The sequence below is a fragment of the Hylobates moloch genome, unplaced genomic scaffold, assembly GCF_009828535.3.
Source record: "Hylobates moloch isolate HMO894 unplaced genomic scaffold, HMol_V3 SCAFFOLD_13, whole genome shotgun sequence".
NCBI lineage: Eukaryota > Metazoa > Chordata > Mammalia > Primates > Hylobatidae > Hylobates > Hylobates moloch.
Genome location: NW_026652288.1, coordinates 93,213,605 through 93,229,006, shown reverse-complemented (window position 1 = coordinate 93,229,006; position 15,402 = coordinate 93,213,605). Strand labels below are relative to the sequence as shown.

Sequence of the window (15,402 nt, the reverse complement as noted above, 5' to 3'; positions counted from 1 at the left end):
ACGTTCCAATTCCAGGCTCCCGCTTCTGCGGCTCCCCGGCCCGCACCTGGGATCCTCCCTGCCCTCCTCTCGGTCCCGCGGCCTCACCGGGTCCCGCCGCCGCGCCGCCGGCCGATGGGGGAGGGGCGCGCACGTGCCCGCGCCGCCCCCGCCCAAACAATGCCCCGGAGAGCGGGTCGCGCGCCCGGCCGGTCCCTTCCTGCGCCCGCCAACACTCACCCTTTCTCCGGGTCTTCGGCTGCAGCGCGGGCTCCGCCGGGCGCCGCGAGAGAGCACGGCGAGGTGAGGGAGCGGGCGAAGCCCCGCGGAGCTGCCCTGCCACGAGGCCCCAGCGATCCCCGCAACCTGCGGAAGCACACGGCGCGGTAGAGCCCGCGCGCCCGCCCCGTTCCGCCCCGCACGTCAGCAGCTGGGCGCGTCGGGGCGCGCGCGCCGGCGCGCGCGGCCTCGGGGCGGAGCTCCCAGGGATGAGGGCGGGGCGGGGCGGGGCTGGTCCTGGCTGCGACCCCGGCCCTCGAGGCCACTTCCTGGGCAGCGTGCGTGTCGATTCTCGCAAAGGCATCGTCGTCCATCACTTTCCTGCCCCAGAAGCTGGCGAATTTCAACCCCAAGTTTGAATATTCATTCTGCCAGCATGTATGAGCTTCCCTATTAATCACAATAGTAACTATGATGTTTGTGTGTGCCATCTTTGTGCCAACCCATGTGCTAAGTGCTGGGTATACAAATAACAATAGTTATTGCTAGCCCATTTTACAGATTAAGAAACTGAGGCAGGGAAGGCTTGAGACTTATCTCACTCACACTAGCTAGTGACAAACCAAGTCCAGTTTTCCATCTAAATAACTCTTGAGGCCAACATTCTTTTTCGTTGTAACTCTACCACGCTACCCAAGACCCTGTCATCTCTCTGCCCAAGACTATAAATAGCCTCCCAACTGGTCTTCGGGGATCTTCTGTTCCCCTTCAATCCCTTCTCACTGTGTAAAGATTTACTACTGGAGCTGAGTGGTGGGTTTAGGAAGTTCACTTTTTTTTATACTTTACATACACATTACCAAATTTTTATATATTTAATGTTTTTATCGATGCATAATAAATGTAAAATGGTGTTTTGGTTTTTGTGGGGGTTTTTGTTTTTTTTTTTTTTGAGACAGAGTCTTCCTCTGTTGCCAGGCTGGAGTGCAGTGGCATGATCTTGGCTCACTGCAGCCTCCACCTCCTGGGTTCAAGCGATTCTCCTGCCTCAGCCTCCCAAGTAGCTGGGATTACAAGGCACGTGCCACCACGCCTGGCTCATTTTTGTATTTTTAGTAGAGACAGAGTTTCACCATGTTGGCCAGGCTGCTCTCAAACTCCTGACCTCAGGTGATCTACCCGCCTCAGCCTCCCAAAGTGCTGGGATTACAGGTGTGAGCCACCGCCCCCAGCCTAATTTTGTTTTTTTTTTACACAGGTCTCACTATCACCACAGCTAGTCTCACACTTCTGGGCTCGAGAGATCCTCCTGGCTGGGCACGGTGGCTCACGCCTGCAATCCTAGCACTTTGTAAGGCTGAGGCGGGCGGATCACCTGAGGTCAGGAGTTCAAGACCAACCTGGCCAACATGGTGAAACCCCATCTCTACTAAAAATACAAAAATTAGCCGGGCGTGGTTGGGCATGCCTGTAATCCTAACTACTTGGGAAGGTGAGGCAGGAAAATTGCTTGGACTCAGGAGGTGGAGGTTGCAGTGAGCCATTGCACTCCAGCATGGGCAACAAAAGTGAAACTCCATCTCAAAAAAAACAAAAAAAATGAAGAAAGGCTTCCTTGAACCTTAAGCTAAGACTCAAGAGATAATAGGAACTGGGGAGATAAACATAAATTTCATGGAGAAGGGGGTGAGGTCAGAGGTCAGGATGAGTGTGTTGGTGTTCCCCTACTCTTAGGGTTTAACAGTGAGGTGGAGAGCATAGAAATACCCAGATAAGTGCCAAGGAAGCTAGAAGTTGACTTCCCTTGGTCTAGCTTGGAAGGCTGTCCAAGTCTGTGAGAAGGCTCACACAGCAGGGCTCGGGAGCAGGCCATGGCGTTGGGAGGAGTCTGCAACAGTGCTGCTGGAGCGCTGCAGCTTGCACATTAGGTATGTCAGAATTCCAGACTTCTCTTGTTGCTCCCTGCCTAGCGTACAGAAAGTAGCATGGTTAAGAGCCATGGACAGACCAACAGGCACTGTGCCAGGGGGCAGGTTTCCTAAAGCAGAGGCCTTGTGGTGGGCTGATGGCCAGGGAATGGCTACAGAATGTAGCTAAGACCCCAAGGATGGGCAGTACTGAAGATACCAGTGGAGCTGAAGCACCCCTAAGTCAGCTGGTGAGAGGAGCGGGGATGGAGGAGTGGGGATGAAAGATGAGACATCAAACTCTGAAGTTGCTAAAGCAACAGGTCATGAGCTTGCCAGCCAACCACCTCAGCAGCTGATGCCTGCAGGGCAGTGGAGACCAGAAGTCACCAGAGACATAGCAGCAGAAGCCAGTGAGAACCCAGGCTATAGCTCACAATCCTGCACACAGATCTCCCCTCCCACCGCTTCCTTGAGGCTTCCCCTGTATCCTGTAGGCCACCTTGGGAAGTCAAGGGGGAGAAGGGTAAAGTTCTGATAAGACTGCAGCGTTGAACTATTTACCCAAATATTCACCAAAATGAAACTTTTTTTTTTTTCTTTTGAGACTGAGTCTCGCTCTATCGCCCAGGATGCAGTGCAGTGGCATGATCTCGGCTCACTGCAACCTCCCGCCTCCTGGGTTTTAAGTGATTCTCCTGCCTCACTCTCCCAAGTAGCTGGGACTACAGGCGCATGCCACCATGCCTGGATAATTTTTTTGTATTTTTAGTAGAGACGGGGTTTCACTGCGTTAGCCAGAATGGTCTCGATCTCCTCATCTCGTAATCTGCCCGCCTCGGCCTCCCAAAGTGCTGGGAATACAGGCGTAAGACACCGCACCCGGCCTATTTGCCCTTTTAAAAACATCACTTGTGGCCGGGCGCGGTGGCTCACGCCTGTAATCCCAGCATTTTGGGAGGCCGAGGCGGGTGGATCACCTGAGGTCGGGAGTTCGAAATCAGCCTGGCCAACACGGTGAAACCCCATCTCTACTAAAAAAAAAAAAATACAAAAATTAGGTGGGCATGGTGACACATGTCTGTAATCCCAGCTACTCCGGAGGCTTGAACCTGGGAGGTGGAGGTTGCAGTGAGCCAAGATCATGCCACATGCCACTGCTTTCCAGCCTAGGTGACAGAGTGAGACTCCATCTCAAACAAACAAAAAAAAAAACAAAACCATTTGCCCCAATGAGTAGGTGGGGAATGACTGAAGAGGTATGTGAACATAGAAGCAGTGAGACAGTTGGAAAGCAATTTCAGTCATCCAAGCAAAAATTGAGGGTGGCACTGGTCGTGGTGGCTCACACCTGTAATCCCAGCACTTTGGGAGACTGAGATGGGCAGATCACCCGAGGTCAAGAATTCGAGACCAGCTTGACCAATATGGTGTTTCTACTAAAAATACAAAAAAATTAGCTGGGCGTGGTGGCTTGTAATCCCAGTTACTTGGGAGGCTAAGACAGGAGAATTGCTTGAGCCCAGGAGGCAGAGGTTGCAGTGAGCCAAGATGGTGCCATTGCACTCCAGTCTGGGCAATAAAAGGGAAACTCCATCTCAAAAAAAAAAAAAAAAGAGGGTGACTTACCCTGGCAGTGGAGATGGTGGGAAGGGGATAGATACAAGAACTATGGAGAAAAGACTTGACGATGATGAACTGGAGGAGACTGGGGAGAGAAGGGAAGGGGACAGGGCTCTGCTAAGTCAAAATGGCCTCTTAGATAAACTGCCCCTTCCTCCAGGCAGACTCAGCTCTGCTCTGGAGCTTGGCAAGTGTTTAGAGGCTGGTTTTAGGCTCCTGGCTAGCCAGGCTCCCTTAGGCAGCACTCACCTGCACAGCCACTGGAGGTGGGCCTGGAGGGAGAAGGTTAGGAGGGAGAACTGGGGTTGGCTCACAGGTTTCCAGCAGTGGCTGATGGTGGATGATGGTGTCATTTCCTGAAAGCGGGGAGACTGAAGGAAGAACAGATTTGAATGTTGGGGGTGGGGGAATCAAGAATTCCCTTTGGGACATTTTAAGTTTGAGGCATCCACTCGAAGACTTTTTTTTTTTTTTTGAGACAGAGTCTCGCTCTGTCGCCCAGGCTGGAGTGCAGTGGTGCGATCTTGGCTCACTGCAACCCCTGCCTCCTGGGCTCAAGCGATTCTCATGCCTCAGTCTCCCAAGTATCTGGGATTACAGGCGTGTGTACTACCACACCCGGCTAATTTTCATATTTTTAGTAGAGACGGGGTTTTACCATGTTGGCCAGGCTGGTCTCGAACTCCTGACCTCAGGTGATCCACCCTCCTTGGCCTCCCAAAGTGTTGGAATTACAGGCATGAGCCACCACACCTGGCCCTGAAGATATTAAATCTGTACATAAGGCTTTGGGGCTCAGAAAAGACCTGATGGGTGGCACTGTCAACGTACTGTTGTCAACAGGTAGTTAATGAACACTGGTGAGGTTGCCATGAAAGAGTACCGTTCAGAGAGATTGCATAGTCACAGCCTACAGAGGTCACATTTTGTTTTAAATGAGCCAACATTTCAAACATTGACAAATTTCACATAATACCCTGAATTTCTGCTTCTAAGGAAAATCAGAAACTGTGGTAACCTGGCCATAAATTGTTATTTTTTATTTTACTGTTATTTTTTGGGGGACGAAGTCTTGCTCTGTAACCCAGGCTGGAGTGCAGTGGCACGATCTCGGCTCACCACAACCTCTGTCTCCCAGGTTCATGCAATTCTCCTGCTTCAGCCTCTCGAGTAGCTGGGATGACAGGCACATGCTACCACATCCGGCTAATTTTTGTATTTTTAGTAGAGACGGGGTTTCGCCATGTTGACCAGGCTGGTCTCGAACCCCTGACCTCAGGTGATCTGCCCACCTTGGCCTCCCAAAGTGCTGAGATTGCAGGCGTGAGCCACCGCTCCCAGCCCATACATTGTTATAATTGGATATTAGCTATTAATAACACTACTTACCAGGCAGTGCTCCAAGCACTTCACAAATTTAATCTTTGTAACAACTTTATTATCATTCCTACTTTATTTTATTTTTTATTTATTTTATTTATTTATTTTTTGAGACGGCTCTGTCGCCCAGGCTGGAGTGCAATGGCGTGATCTCGGCTCACTGCAACCTCCGCCTCCTGGGTTCAAGCGATTCTCATGCCTCAGCCTCCCAAGTAGCTGGGACTACAGGCGTGCGCCACCACGCCCAGCTAATTTTTTAAATATATTTTTAATAGAGACGGGGTTTCACCATGTTGGCCAGGATGGTCTCGATCTCTTGACCTCGTGATCCGCCTGCCTCGGCCTCGGCCTCGGCCTCCCAAAGTGCTGAGATTACAGGCGTGAGCCACCGCGCCCGGCCATCATTCCTACTTTAAATAAGAGAAAAATGAAGCATAAAAAGATTGAGTAATTTAGCTGTGTCAGACAGCTCTTGGAGCTGGGTTGTAGACCCAGGCAGTCTGCCCCCAGGGCCTGAGAGTTTAGCGGCCATACCAGGAAGCAGCTGGAAAGCTGCAGTCCTACTTAGAGAAGCCCCATTACCTTCAGGGCAAAGGTCCCATACCAAGCCCTAGTGTTTTCCTAACACCTTCCTCCATCCCAGTCTGAGTGTGAGTTTGTTTTACTCACACTGCTATTTTCTGATACCAGAGAATTATGTCTCTATACCCATGCCAAGTAGAAAATGAAAAATATTCAATTAAGATACAGCTGGGAGTAGTGGTGTGTGCATGTAGTCCCATTTACTCTGGAGGCTGGGGCAGGAAGATCACTTGAGCCCAGGAGTTCCAGGCCACCCTGGGCAATATAGTGAGAGACCCTATCTCTCTCTCTCTTTTTTTTTTTGAGATGGAATCTTCGCTCTGTCGCCCAGGCTGCAGTGCACTGCCTCGGCTCACCACGAGCTCCGCCTCCCGGGTTCACGCCATTCTCCTGCCCCAGCCTCCTCAGCAGCTGGGACTACAGGCGCCCGCCACCACTCCCGGCTGATTTTTTTGCATTTTTTAGTAGAGACAGGTTTCACCGTGTTAGCCAGGATGGTCTCAATCTCCTGACCTCATGATCTGCCCACCTTGGCCTCCCAAAATGCTGAAAATGAGTGCTCACTGCAGCCTCAACATCCCGGACTCAAGCAATGCTCCCACCTCAGCCTCCCGAGTAGCTAGGATTGATTGCCAGGGCTGGTCTCGAACTCCTGGGCTCTAGCAGTCCTCCCGCCTCGACCTCCCAAAGTATTGGGATTACAGGCATGAGCCACTGCACTCGGCTGATTCTTGTCTTACAGACTTTTTTTTTTTTTTTTTTTAAGAGACAGAGCTCTTGCCATGCAACACAGGTTAGAATCGAACTCCTGAGACCAAGAGATCCTCCACATCTCAGCCTCCTGCGTAGCTGAGACTACAGGTCCTTGCGTACATTAATAAATGTGTATGACTTTTCTCCTATTAATCTCCCTTTTGTTTTCCCTTGGACCCTACATCATAAATGTGCCTAAAGAACTGTTCTTATTATATTTAAAAAAAAAAAAAAAAAAAAAGAGAAGAAACTATCAGGGAATTTTCCTTGCTGCTTTGTATTCTATTTGCTATAGATAAGACCATGTAGAGAATTTGGGTAGCCAGAGTTTGTATATTGAATGAGTCTGAGTTTTTGTGACCCAAAATGCAGGCAGTCTGTTTTAAAGGAAAAAATCTTAATATTGATTGATATGATAATCTGATAGCTGGGAAAGCTCAAATGATTTTTCTGACTCTTAATTTATACTCCTTGTACAATGTTGATATCTATATTTTGTATAGGAGATTTATGTGAGCTGGGCATTGTGGCTCATGCCTGTAATCCCAGCACTTTGGGAGGCCAAGGCAGAAGGATCACTTGAAGTCAGGAGTTTGAGAGCAGCCTGGGCAACATAGCAAGATCCCCTGTATCTACAAAAAATTTAAAATTAGCTAGGCGTGGTGGCATGAATCTGTAGTCCTATAGCTACTAGGGATGCTAAGGTAGGAGAATCACCTGGATCGGAAATTGAGGCTACCATGAGCCATGATTGTGCCACTGCAGTTCAATCTGGGTGACACAGTGAGATCCTGTCTCAAAAAAAAACAAAAAACAAAAAAAACAAAAAAGATCCTAACATAATTAGGAGGAAACTATCCCTTCTGTCTCCATTATCAGTTAATAAATAGCAGAGAAGCAGAAGGCAGGTATAGTCCATTTCCCTCCTCATTCCATTAAGACAGCAGGTGATTTTTGTTTGTTTGTTTGTTTTGAGACAGAGTCTCGCTCTGTCGCCCAGGCTGGAGTGCAGTGGCTCAATCTTGGCTCACTGCAACCTCCGCCTCCTGGCTTCAAGCGATTCTCCTGCCTCAGCCTCCCAAGTAGCTGGGACTACAGGCGCACGCCACCATGCCCAGCTAATTTTTGTATTTTTAGTAGAGATGGGGTTTCACCATGTTGGCCAGGATGGTCTCAATCTCTTGACCTCGTGATCCGCCTGCCTTGGCCTCCCAAAGTGCTAGGATTACAGGCATAAGCCACCGCGCCTGGCTTTTTTTTTTTTTTTAAAAGTTGCAACAAGGCCAGGCGCGGTGGCTCACGCCTGTAATCCCAGCACTTTGGGAGGCCGAGGCGGGCGGATCACGAGGTCAGGAGATTGAGACCATCCTGGCTAACACGGTGAAACCCTGTCTCTACTAAAAATATAAAAAGAAAAATTAGCCGGGCTTGGTGGTGGGCGCCTGTAGTCCCAGCTACTCGGGAGGCTGGGGCAGGAGAATGGCGTGAACGCGGGAGGCGGAGCTTGCAGTGAGCCGAGATTGCGCCACTGCGTTCCAGCCTGGGCGACAGAGTGAGACTCTGACTCAAAAAAACAAACAAACAAACAAAAAAACCCAAGAGGCTCCTATTTATCCATTGTCCAAGATTTCTCAAATATGATCCAATGAATACTTTTAATTCTTTCAATTCCTTCCCTGCCTTTGCACATTGCATTTTTGTCCTGGGCCACTGCATGAAGTTATGTGCTGCTCTTTTGTCTGAGAACTGTTCACCCTTCAGTATACGCTGCATAATCTCATCTCCTTAGAAGAAGCCTGTAAGGTAAGTATTATGGTTACATTTCCTAGAACCAAAAGAGTGAGACTGAGAGAGGTAAATGGCTCTACAGCAGGGAACTGGTTGGAATCAGGTCTGATGAAGCCCGTGCATTTTACAGATGTCTACAGAGGCATTAAGTCAAATGAAAATACCTTTAACATTAAAAACCACTCTAGGGGCTGGGCACAGTGGCTCACACTTGTAATCCCAGCACTTTGGGAGGCTGAAGCAGGCAGATCACTGGAGCCCGGGAGTTTGAGACCAGCCTGGACAACATGGCGAGACCCCATCTCTACAAAAAAAAAATAAATAAATAAAAATAAAGGACAGGCATGGCGGCGCTCACCTGTAGTCCCAAGTACTTGTGTGGCTGAGGTGGGAGGATTGCTTAAGCCTGGTAAGTTGAGACTGCAGTGAGCCGTGATCGTACTACGGCACTCCAGCCTGGGTGACAAGAGTGAGACCTTGTCTCAAAAATAACAAGATGAAAACCCTAACTGCCATTTTATTTTGATGGCAAAACTGTAAAACTAAGCATAAAATCTAAGCATATTATGTGCTTTGATAATGTTTTTATATATTTTCAAAAATATACTTTTGCCAATGCAAATTCAGACATTGCCTCTCCAGTAAATAATAACCCTAGGCTGGATGTGGGGTCTCATGTCTGTAATCCCAGTGCTTTGGGAGGCAGAAGCATCACTTAAGGCCAGGAGTTGGAGACCAGCCTGGGCAATATAAGCTTGTCTGTACAAAAAATAATTAGCCAGGCGTGGTGACCCACACCTGCAATTCCAGCTACTTGGGACCCCAAGAGTTTGGGCTATAGTTAGCAATGATGGTGACACCGCACTCCAGCCCGTGGATGACACAGTGAGACCCTGTCTCAAAAAAAAAAAAAAAAAGATAACTCTATGCTTTTTAAAAAATTTTCTTTGAAATAAATTAAGTCCCCTCAATGTGAGAATCAAATCAAAAGAATGTTAGGTTGCAAATGTTATAGGTTACCTTGTGTTAATTAAAAAATTTTTTAGGCCAGGTGCGGTGACTCATGCCTGTAATCCCAGGACTTTGGGAGGCCGAGGCGGGCAGATCACAAGGTCGGGAGTTTGAGACCAGCCTGACCAACATGATGAAACCCCGTCTCTACTAAAAATACAAAAATTAGCCGGGCATGGTGGCATGCACCTGTAATCCCAGCTACTCGGGAGGCTGAGACACAAGAATCACTTGAACCCAGGAGGCGGAGGTTGCAGTAAGCCAAGACTGCGCCACTGCTCTCCAGCTTGGGCGACAGAGTGAGACTCCATCTCAAAAAAAAAAAAAAAAATTTTGAATAGGGATACTTTTGTGTGTTTCAGACTAAAAAACTGATTTTATATGTATTTATAATTACATATATATACATATGCAGTAAAGTTTCATTTTTACTTGTCCTTCAGCCACCATTTCCTTTCCTCTTACACACTAATATTTTCAGTTTCTTATTTATCCTTCCAGTTATTTTATGGACATACCAGTAAATACACACATATATTAATATATCCAGTATTTTCCCCATCTCTTTTTTGCACAACTCCTTAAATATATTTAAAATAAAACAGGACAACAAATTTTTGGTAAACAAAATTTAATACAACCATATAGTCAAGTAATAATGGTTAAAAGACATTTTATTAGATATAACTTTTAAAAAATTAAACTATGCAAGAACTATATTTAAACAAAACATGTAAGTATTCACGTGCTACAACTTAACTAAGAACAATTAAATACAAAGCATTCTTTCCACTATGAAGACTGGAGCCTCTAATTGAAAGCAAATGACCTTAGGTCTATACTAGTTGTAAAGCAGATTATACTTTTGTTTAACTCTAAAATTGTATTGTCTTAGAGCTCCAACAACTCTCAATAAAAATTTAAATAAAGAAACCTTGGGGGAGGGGTGATAGGGAAGGGGAGAGTAAGTGCTTTTTCAAGAAAGTTAAATGAAAAAGCCTGAAGAGGGAAAAAATTGTACATAAGTATGGAACAAAAATAAGTATACTTTTTTGACATTCGATGTAGATACTGCAAATGAATTTACACGGGTTTAATCAATGAAAGATAGATATTTGTCTGAATATTTTAAAAAGCACCTAGGTATCAAAAAATAAAAACAAAAAATATAATGAAACTCCAAACATCCAACAATCTCCCTTAACATTCTCATTCTGCCAAGCAACCACACATTGGTGCTTATTACACAATTTAAGAAGGGGAAGTTTATTTACTCTATAGGAAACAAGTATGAACCTTATCTAAGGTAAGCTTCATTTAGATTGAAAAAAAAGTTGAAATAGCACTAGAGAACTTAAGGCACATAAACAAATTCAGGTGCGGTTATTTTGAAACCATTAAAACAAATTCTTTTCTTTGGAACAATATATAAAATAAGTTATGAATGTTGCTGTTTTTAAAACATTATTTATGATGGTAACTTTCAGCACTAGGAAAATTTAACATCTAAGGCAATCACACAAATGTAAAACGTTCATATAAAACATTAAAAAATGTCTAAAGTGTCTCTGGAATTATTCATTCACACTCCTGGCTCAAATGGTTTCTGGTGCCTAGCATTAGATGTGACAATAATGATAGCTAGCTAGTCAAACCTACTGCCTTAAAGATCAACCAATTTGCTCCATTCTGGTTACTTGGCATGGTGAATTTATTTAACTAAAAAGAATAATGGGGTGAGGTGATGTAAACCTGGCTTTCAATAAGATGCACAACAAATTCTAGTAAGGCCAAAACTCTGTTGAGGTTAACTGGTGTCTTGAGTTTACTAAAATAAAGGCAGTCCATAGGAAGCCTTGAAGAGACATTATCTTACCACTTGGCACCACATAAACACCAAGCTCTCCTCTCTGAAAATACAGGCCAGGTGTGGTGGCTCACGCCTGTAATCCCAGCACTTTGGGAGGCCGAGGCGGATCACGTGGTCAGGAGTGATCTGTCTCTACTAAACCCCGTCTCTACTAAAAATACAAAAAAATTAGCCGGGTGTGGTGGCACGCACCTGTGGTCTCAGCTATTCAGGAGGCTAAGGCAGAATCCCTTGAACCCGAGAGGTGGAGGTTGCAGTCAGCTGAGATCCTGCCACTGCACTCCAGCCTGGGCAACAGAGCAAGACCCCATCCCCCCACCCGCCCCCCCCAAAAAAAAAAACGAAAAAGAAAATACAGTTTGAAGTAGATGTCTTTTCTACATATAAATCTCAAGACATAAAAGGCACACACAATTCAACTCCTCTCTTTTCATATATGGGTTCTCACAGCAATTTAAAAAATCTATTGCCATATCCAGACAACAGGAAAAAAAAATACCTGGTTTGCTTATTGACAAAAGTGGTGTAATTGAACCTTTGTCTTTCCTGAGTTTCAAAAAGGCTTTTTGACAGTAGAGATACATAAACAATTCATATTCACTAAGATAAAATTTATCAGTCCACAGAACATTTTCATCTTTTTAAATATAAAAGAATCAATGTTCAACCACCACCATGTGTGAAGCCCCTTTTTCTAAATTAAACTTACTCTAGAATCATGAAGTGAAGATTATTCAGTCATGGCACTTTACACCCCAAACAAGCAAAAGTAACAAGTTAATACCCTCCCTGAGTATTTACATCATCTTATCACCTGGTTTAAATGGAGTAAATACCTATATTTCAATCATCTAGGAAATAAAAAGGTTACTGAACATCCAATACACTAGTATTTCATACCTGTGCAGTAAAGTCAGTGGGAAGATTAGAGTAGAAAAGGAGGAAGTTCTACTGTTGTAAAAATTAGACCACTTTTGTAGCTGACTCACATAGAGGAAAAACAGAAAAGGATTAAAGTTCATGAAAAAAAAAAACCTGTACTTTTCTGTTCTACAAAGCATACCTTTGAATTCCCTTTCCAACTGAGGTATCACAGCCGGGTTTAGCAAACTCATCTCTTCTGACCTTGTAAAACTAAATTGTCATAAAGATTCTGTTTATACATAAGTCATCATTACTAATACTCATCATGTACTTTCAAATATAAAAAGTTCTAGAAATGCCCAAATAAAAAAATCTTCCAGAATTGAATTTAGCATGGTCAACTAATTTTTACTTTATGTGCTTTTTTGCTGATCATCACAGACTGCTAAAATTCATGGTGTTTGGTATATATGTGTGTATACAACCATACTATCTACATACATACACATATACATATATAGATTCTAAACCAAAAGTTCATATGAGCATCACCTATCAAAAGAAAAATCTTTATGTGATGAGAGAATGAATACAATCTGACACCAATTTGGTTGATATATCCCTTTTGATATATTAATTCTACTCTAAAATTCTTTTTTATTTTGTCAAGTCTAATGCTATTATTTATTAAGAATTAGTAAAGGAAGATAAACATTAAAAAATTAAAATATAAGTTGGGTAACTTTAAAAATAGTTATTTAAATTTTCTAAGATTCAACCTAAGTTCTTGGTGGCCTTCAATATAAATTTTAAGTACTTAATTTATGTAGTTTTAAAATATGTAGAGAAAAAATTAATATTGTGTGAGGTCTGTGTTTAAAAAAATTTGGTTTTTTGGGATTTCATTTCAAATTTACTAAACACATGGATATTAAAATAAATGTATAACAAAATGAAAGTAAATAGTTAATACTTTTACAATAGACAAAAATACTAGAATATAAAGTTATCTTGAGAACGTCTTTTTTTATGTGAAGTCCTATATTCATGAAATGGACATGATCTTACAAATACACATGAAAATAACAACTATCATTTGTAGAATCCTCAGCATTTACAAAATAATTTTTCACACATTATCTCATTTACTGTAAAGAATTTCTTAACTAAATAATTCTATTATCTATAAGAGTATAATGCAGATGTTTACTCTAAAATTAAAGTACAAGTATCCAAACTGTACCTACATTCTTTCAACTAAGAGGATAGAAAATTGTTTTCTGAATTGCTGTTATCACAAAATGGTATCTATCATTTTAAAATTATGATTTGAAATTCCCTAAAAATTTTTAAGTTTTTTAGAGTTTTCCTCAGAATGTAGATTCTAGCTAAGCATTAAAGTTTAAAAAATGTCTATTTGAAATCTCTGTATCATTCTAAAATGAGAAAACAATGTAGCTTACCAATGTTAGGCTTTTTATTTCAACTTTGGTTTTAACAGAAATCTGGTGACACTCTAATTACATATTTGCATCATCCCTTCTATCACAAGAAATATACAAATTATAATGTGAAAGACAACAGTGACTGGAAGTCAAACTACAGCAGGCTACCTAGAACATCCCTAAATGTTGTAAATTATATCCGTCCACCCAGAATCACAATAATCACTTATGCTGTAGTTCCTGCCATATCCATCTATTTGCATTAGAAAAAAAATTCACATTCCTCTCTGAAAACTGATAAGCTTTATAAAGTGGAGCTGAGAAATCTAGACAAAAGCAGTCTGTTGTATAGAAGCTTGAAAATGTTGATTAGTATTTTACACAATGGGGACCAAATGAAATACTTACCTTAAAGGTGGGAACTACTGCTAAGTTTTTTTCAGATAACTGATTTTAAAAGAAAAATGGACCCACTGAGATAGGTGGTCCCTGCTTTATCCTATTAAAGGTACCTTAACAGTAGAGACTCTCAGGAATTTTAGCTGTTTCACTAGAAAGTAGGATAATCAAGGAAGAGGTCCTCACCCAAAGCACCATACTAATGAGGTCAAACCCTACTGGGCTAGGGAAGAAAACCTATCCCTATTTTTCTTTTTCTTTTCTCCTGAGACAGTGTCTCACCCCGTTGCCCAGGCTAGAGTGCAGTGTGCGTTCATAGCTCACTGCAGCCTCAAACTCCTGGGCTCAAGTAATTCTCCTGCCCCAGCCTGCTGAGTAGTTGGGAGTACAGGTGTGAGTCACTGTGCCTGGCTGGCTGTCCCTGTTTTTCACAAAACAATATTGCAAAATGGGTTTCAACTGCTTTATCAAGTTAAGAAAAGAAGCTTTCTTAGAGGATTGAAGAGATGATGCATAAAAACTTTGAGAGCCATAGTGGGTCATTTTTCCTTCAATGGCCATTCCATTTTTCTCTTAGGAATTAACTTGTAATTTTAATCCCCCTTGTAGGGGCACTTATTTTTCTATCTCCTACCTAACTTCCCCCTAAAAACATGTTTAATGTAAGACAGCAATTCTAAGAATAAAGTCACGATAGTTGAGTATTTTATGATACTGGAATTGTTGTCATTACCTTTTTATCAATCACAGAAAAAAAACCCTTCAATAAAATTAATCAATCTGGATATACTTTGTTAACAACAAAGGTTTTTAAAACTGATTTTTTCTCCTAGAATGCATTCTAAGCATTAACTTCTATAACCTAAATGATGCCTCAAGTCATGCAATTTTCTCTACATATATGACAAAATAAGGAATATACATACAGATAAACATACATAATAAGTGAAGACACCATTCACACGTTCCTAAAAGGTATGCAGACAGACATTTCCTAATTCACATAGACTTCTTACAAATACTTACAAAGGTACACTCTTCAAAGGCCAAGTAACAACCACCATTACCTTTAACAAAAAAGTTTTTTTTCAATTATAGGAAAGGCTTTATTACAGTTTGAAAGATTGATATTTTGAGGAGAAAGGCACCAAATTATTATTTTTACTATTTTTTGCATATGGCACAAAGGAGATATGTGAAGTTTCCACTCTAGAGTTTTTAAAACCTCCCATCTTGGATCAGTGTGGCTTCTTCGGTGAGGTATCCTGTCTTCAGAGTTTAAAGCATTTCTCATTGTATCTATGAATAGTCACACAGCCATGATAGGACACTGGCCTGGGCATTGCAGCTACCCCTGTGATGATACTTGTTGCAGGATCATAACAGAGAATAGTGTCTGTGGCTTCTCCATTTTCCCGTCTTCCACCCAGGATATATATTTTACCATTACACACAGACATACCACAGTTTTCCTGTTTAACCAAATACATAAACAAAAAATTAACCATTGAAGATAAAGGATTTGGTAACAAACAGAAAAGCAAAATAATGCTTTAGCACAGTCAAAAAAAAGGGAGACATG

At 42.9% G+C, this 15,402-nt stretch overlaps 2 protein-coding genes across 11 annotated transcripts in view; both read right to left on the bottom strand.

The window, feature by feature from the left end:
* YEATS2 (YEATS domain containing 2) overlaps nt 1-420 on the bottom strand; it is a 112,099-nt gene extending 111,679 nt beyond the window's left edge. For 5 of the 7 annotated variants that reach the window (XR_009209399.1, XM_032171729.2, XM_032171730.2 and 2 more), the window contains exon 1: nt 220-415. The gene's annotated coding sequence lies outside the window, so the exon portion shown is untranslated. Of the gene's footprint in view, nt 1-2; nt 104-219 lie in introns of those variants that run through there. The other 2 variants (XM_058426799.1, XM_058426796.1) reach the window with 2 other exon arrangements.
* A 9,418-nt stretch (nt 421-9,838) lies between these two features.
* KLHL24 (kelch like family member 24) overlaps nt 9,839-15,402 on the bottom strand; it is a 53,180-nt gene continuing 47,616 nt past the window's right edge. For all 4 annotated transcript variants that reach the window (XM_032171734.2, XM_058426800.1, XM_032171733.2 and 1 more), the window contains one exon: nt 9,839-15,292. In XM_032171734.2, coding sequence (XP_032027625.1) covers nt 15,092-15,292 — 201 coding nt within the window. In that variant the 3' untranslated portion in view covers nt 9,839-15,091. The remainder of the gene's footprint in view (nt 15,293-15,402) is intronic.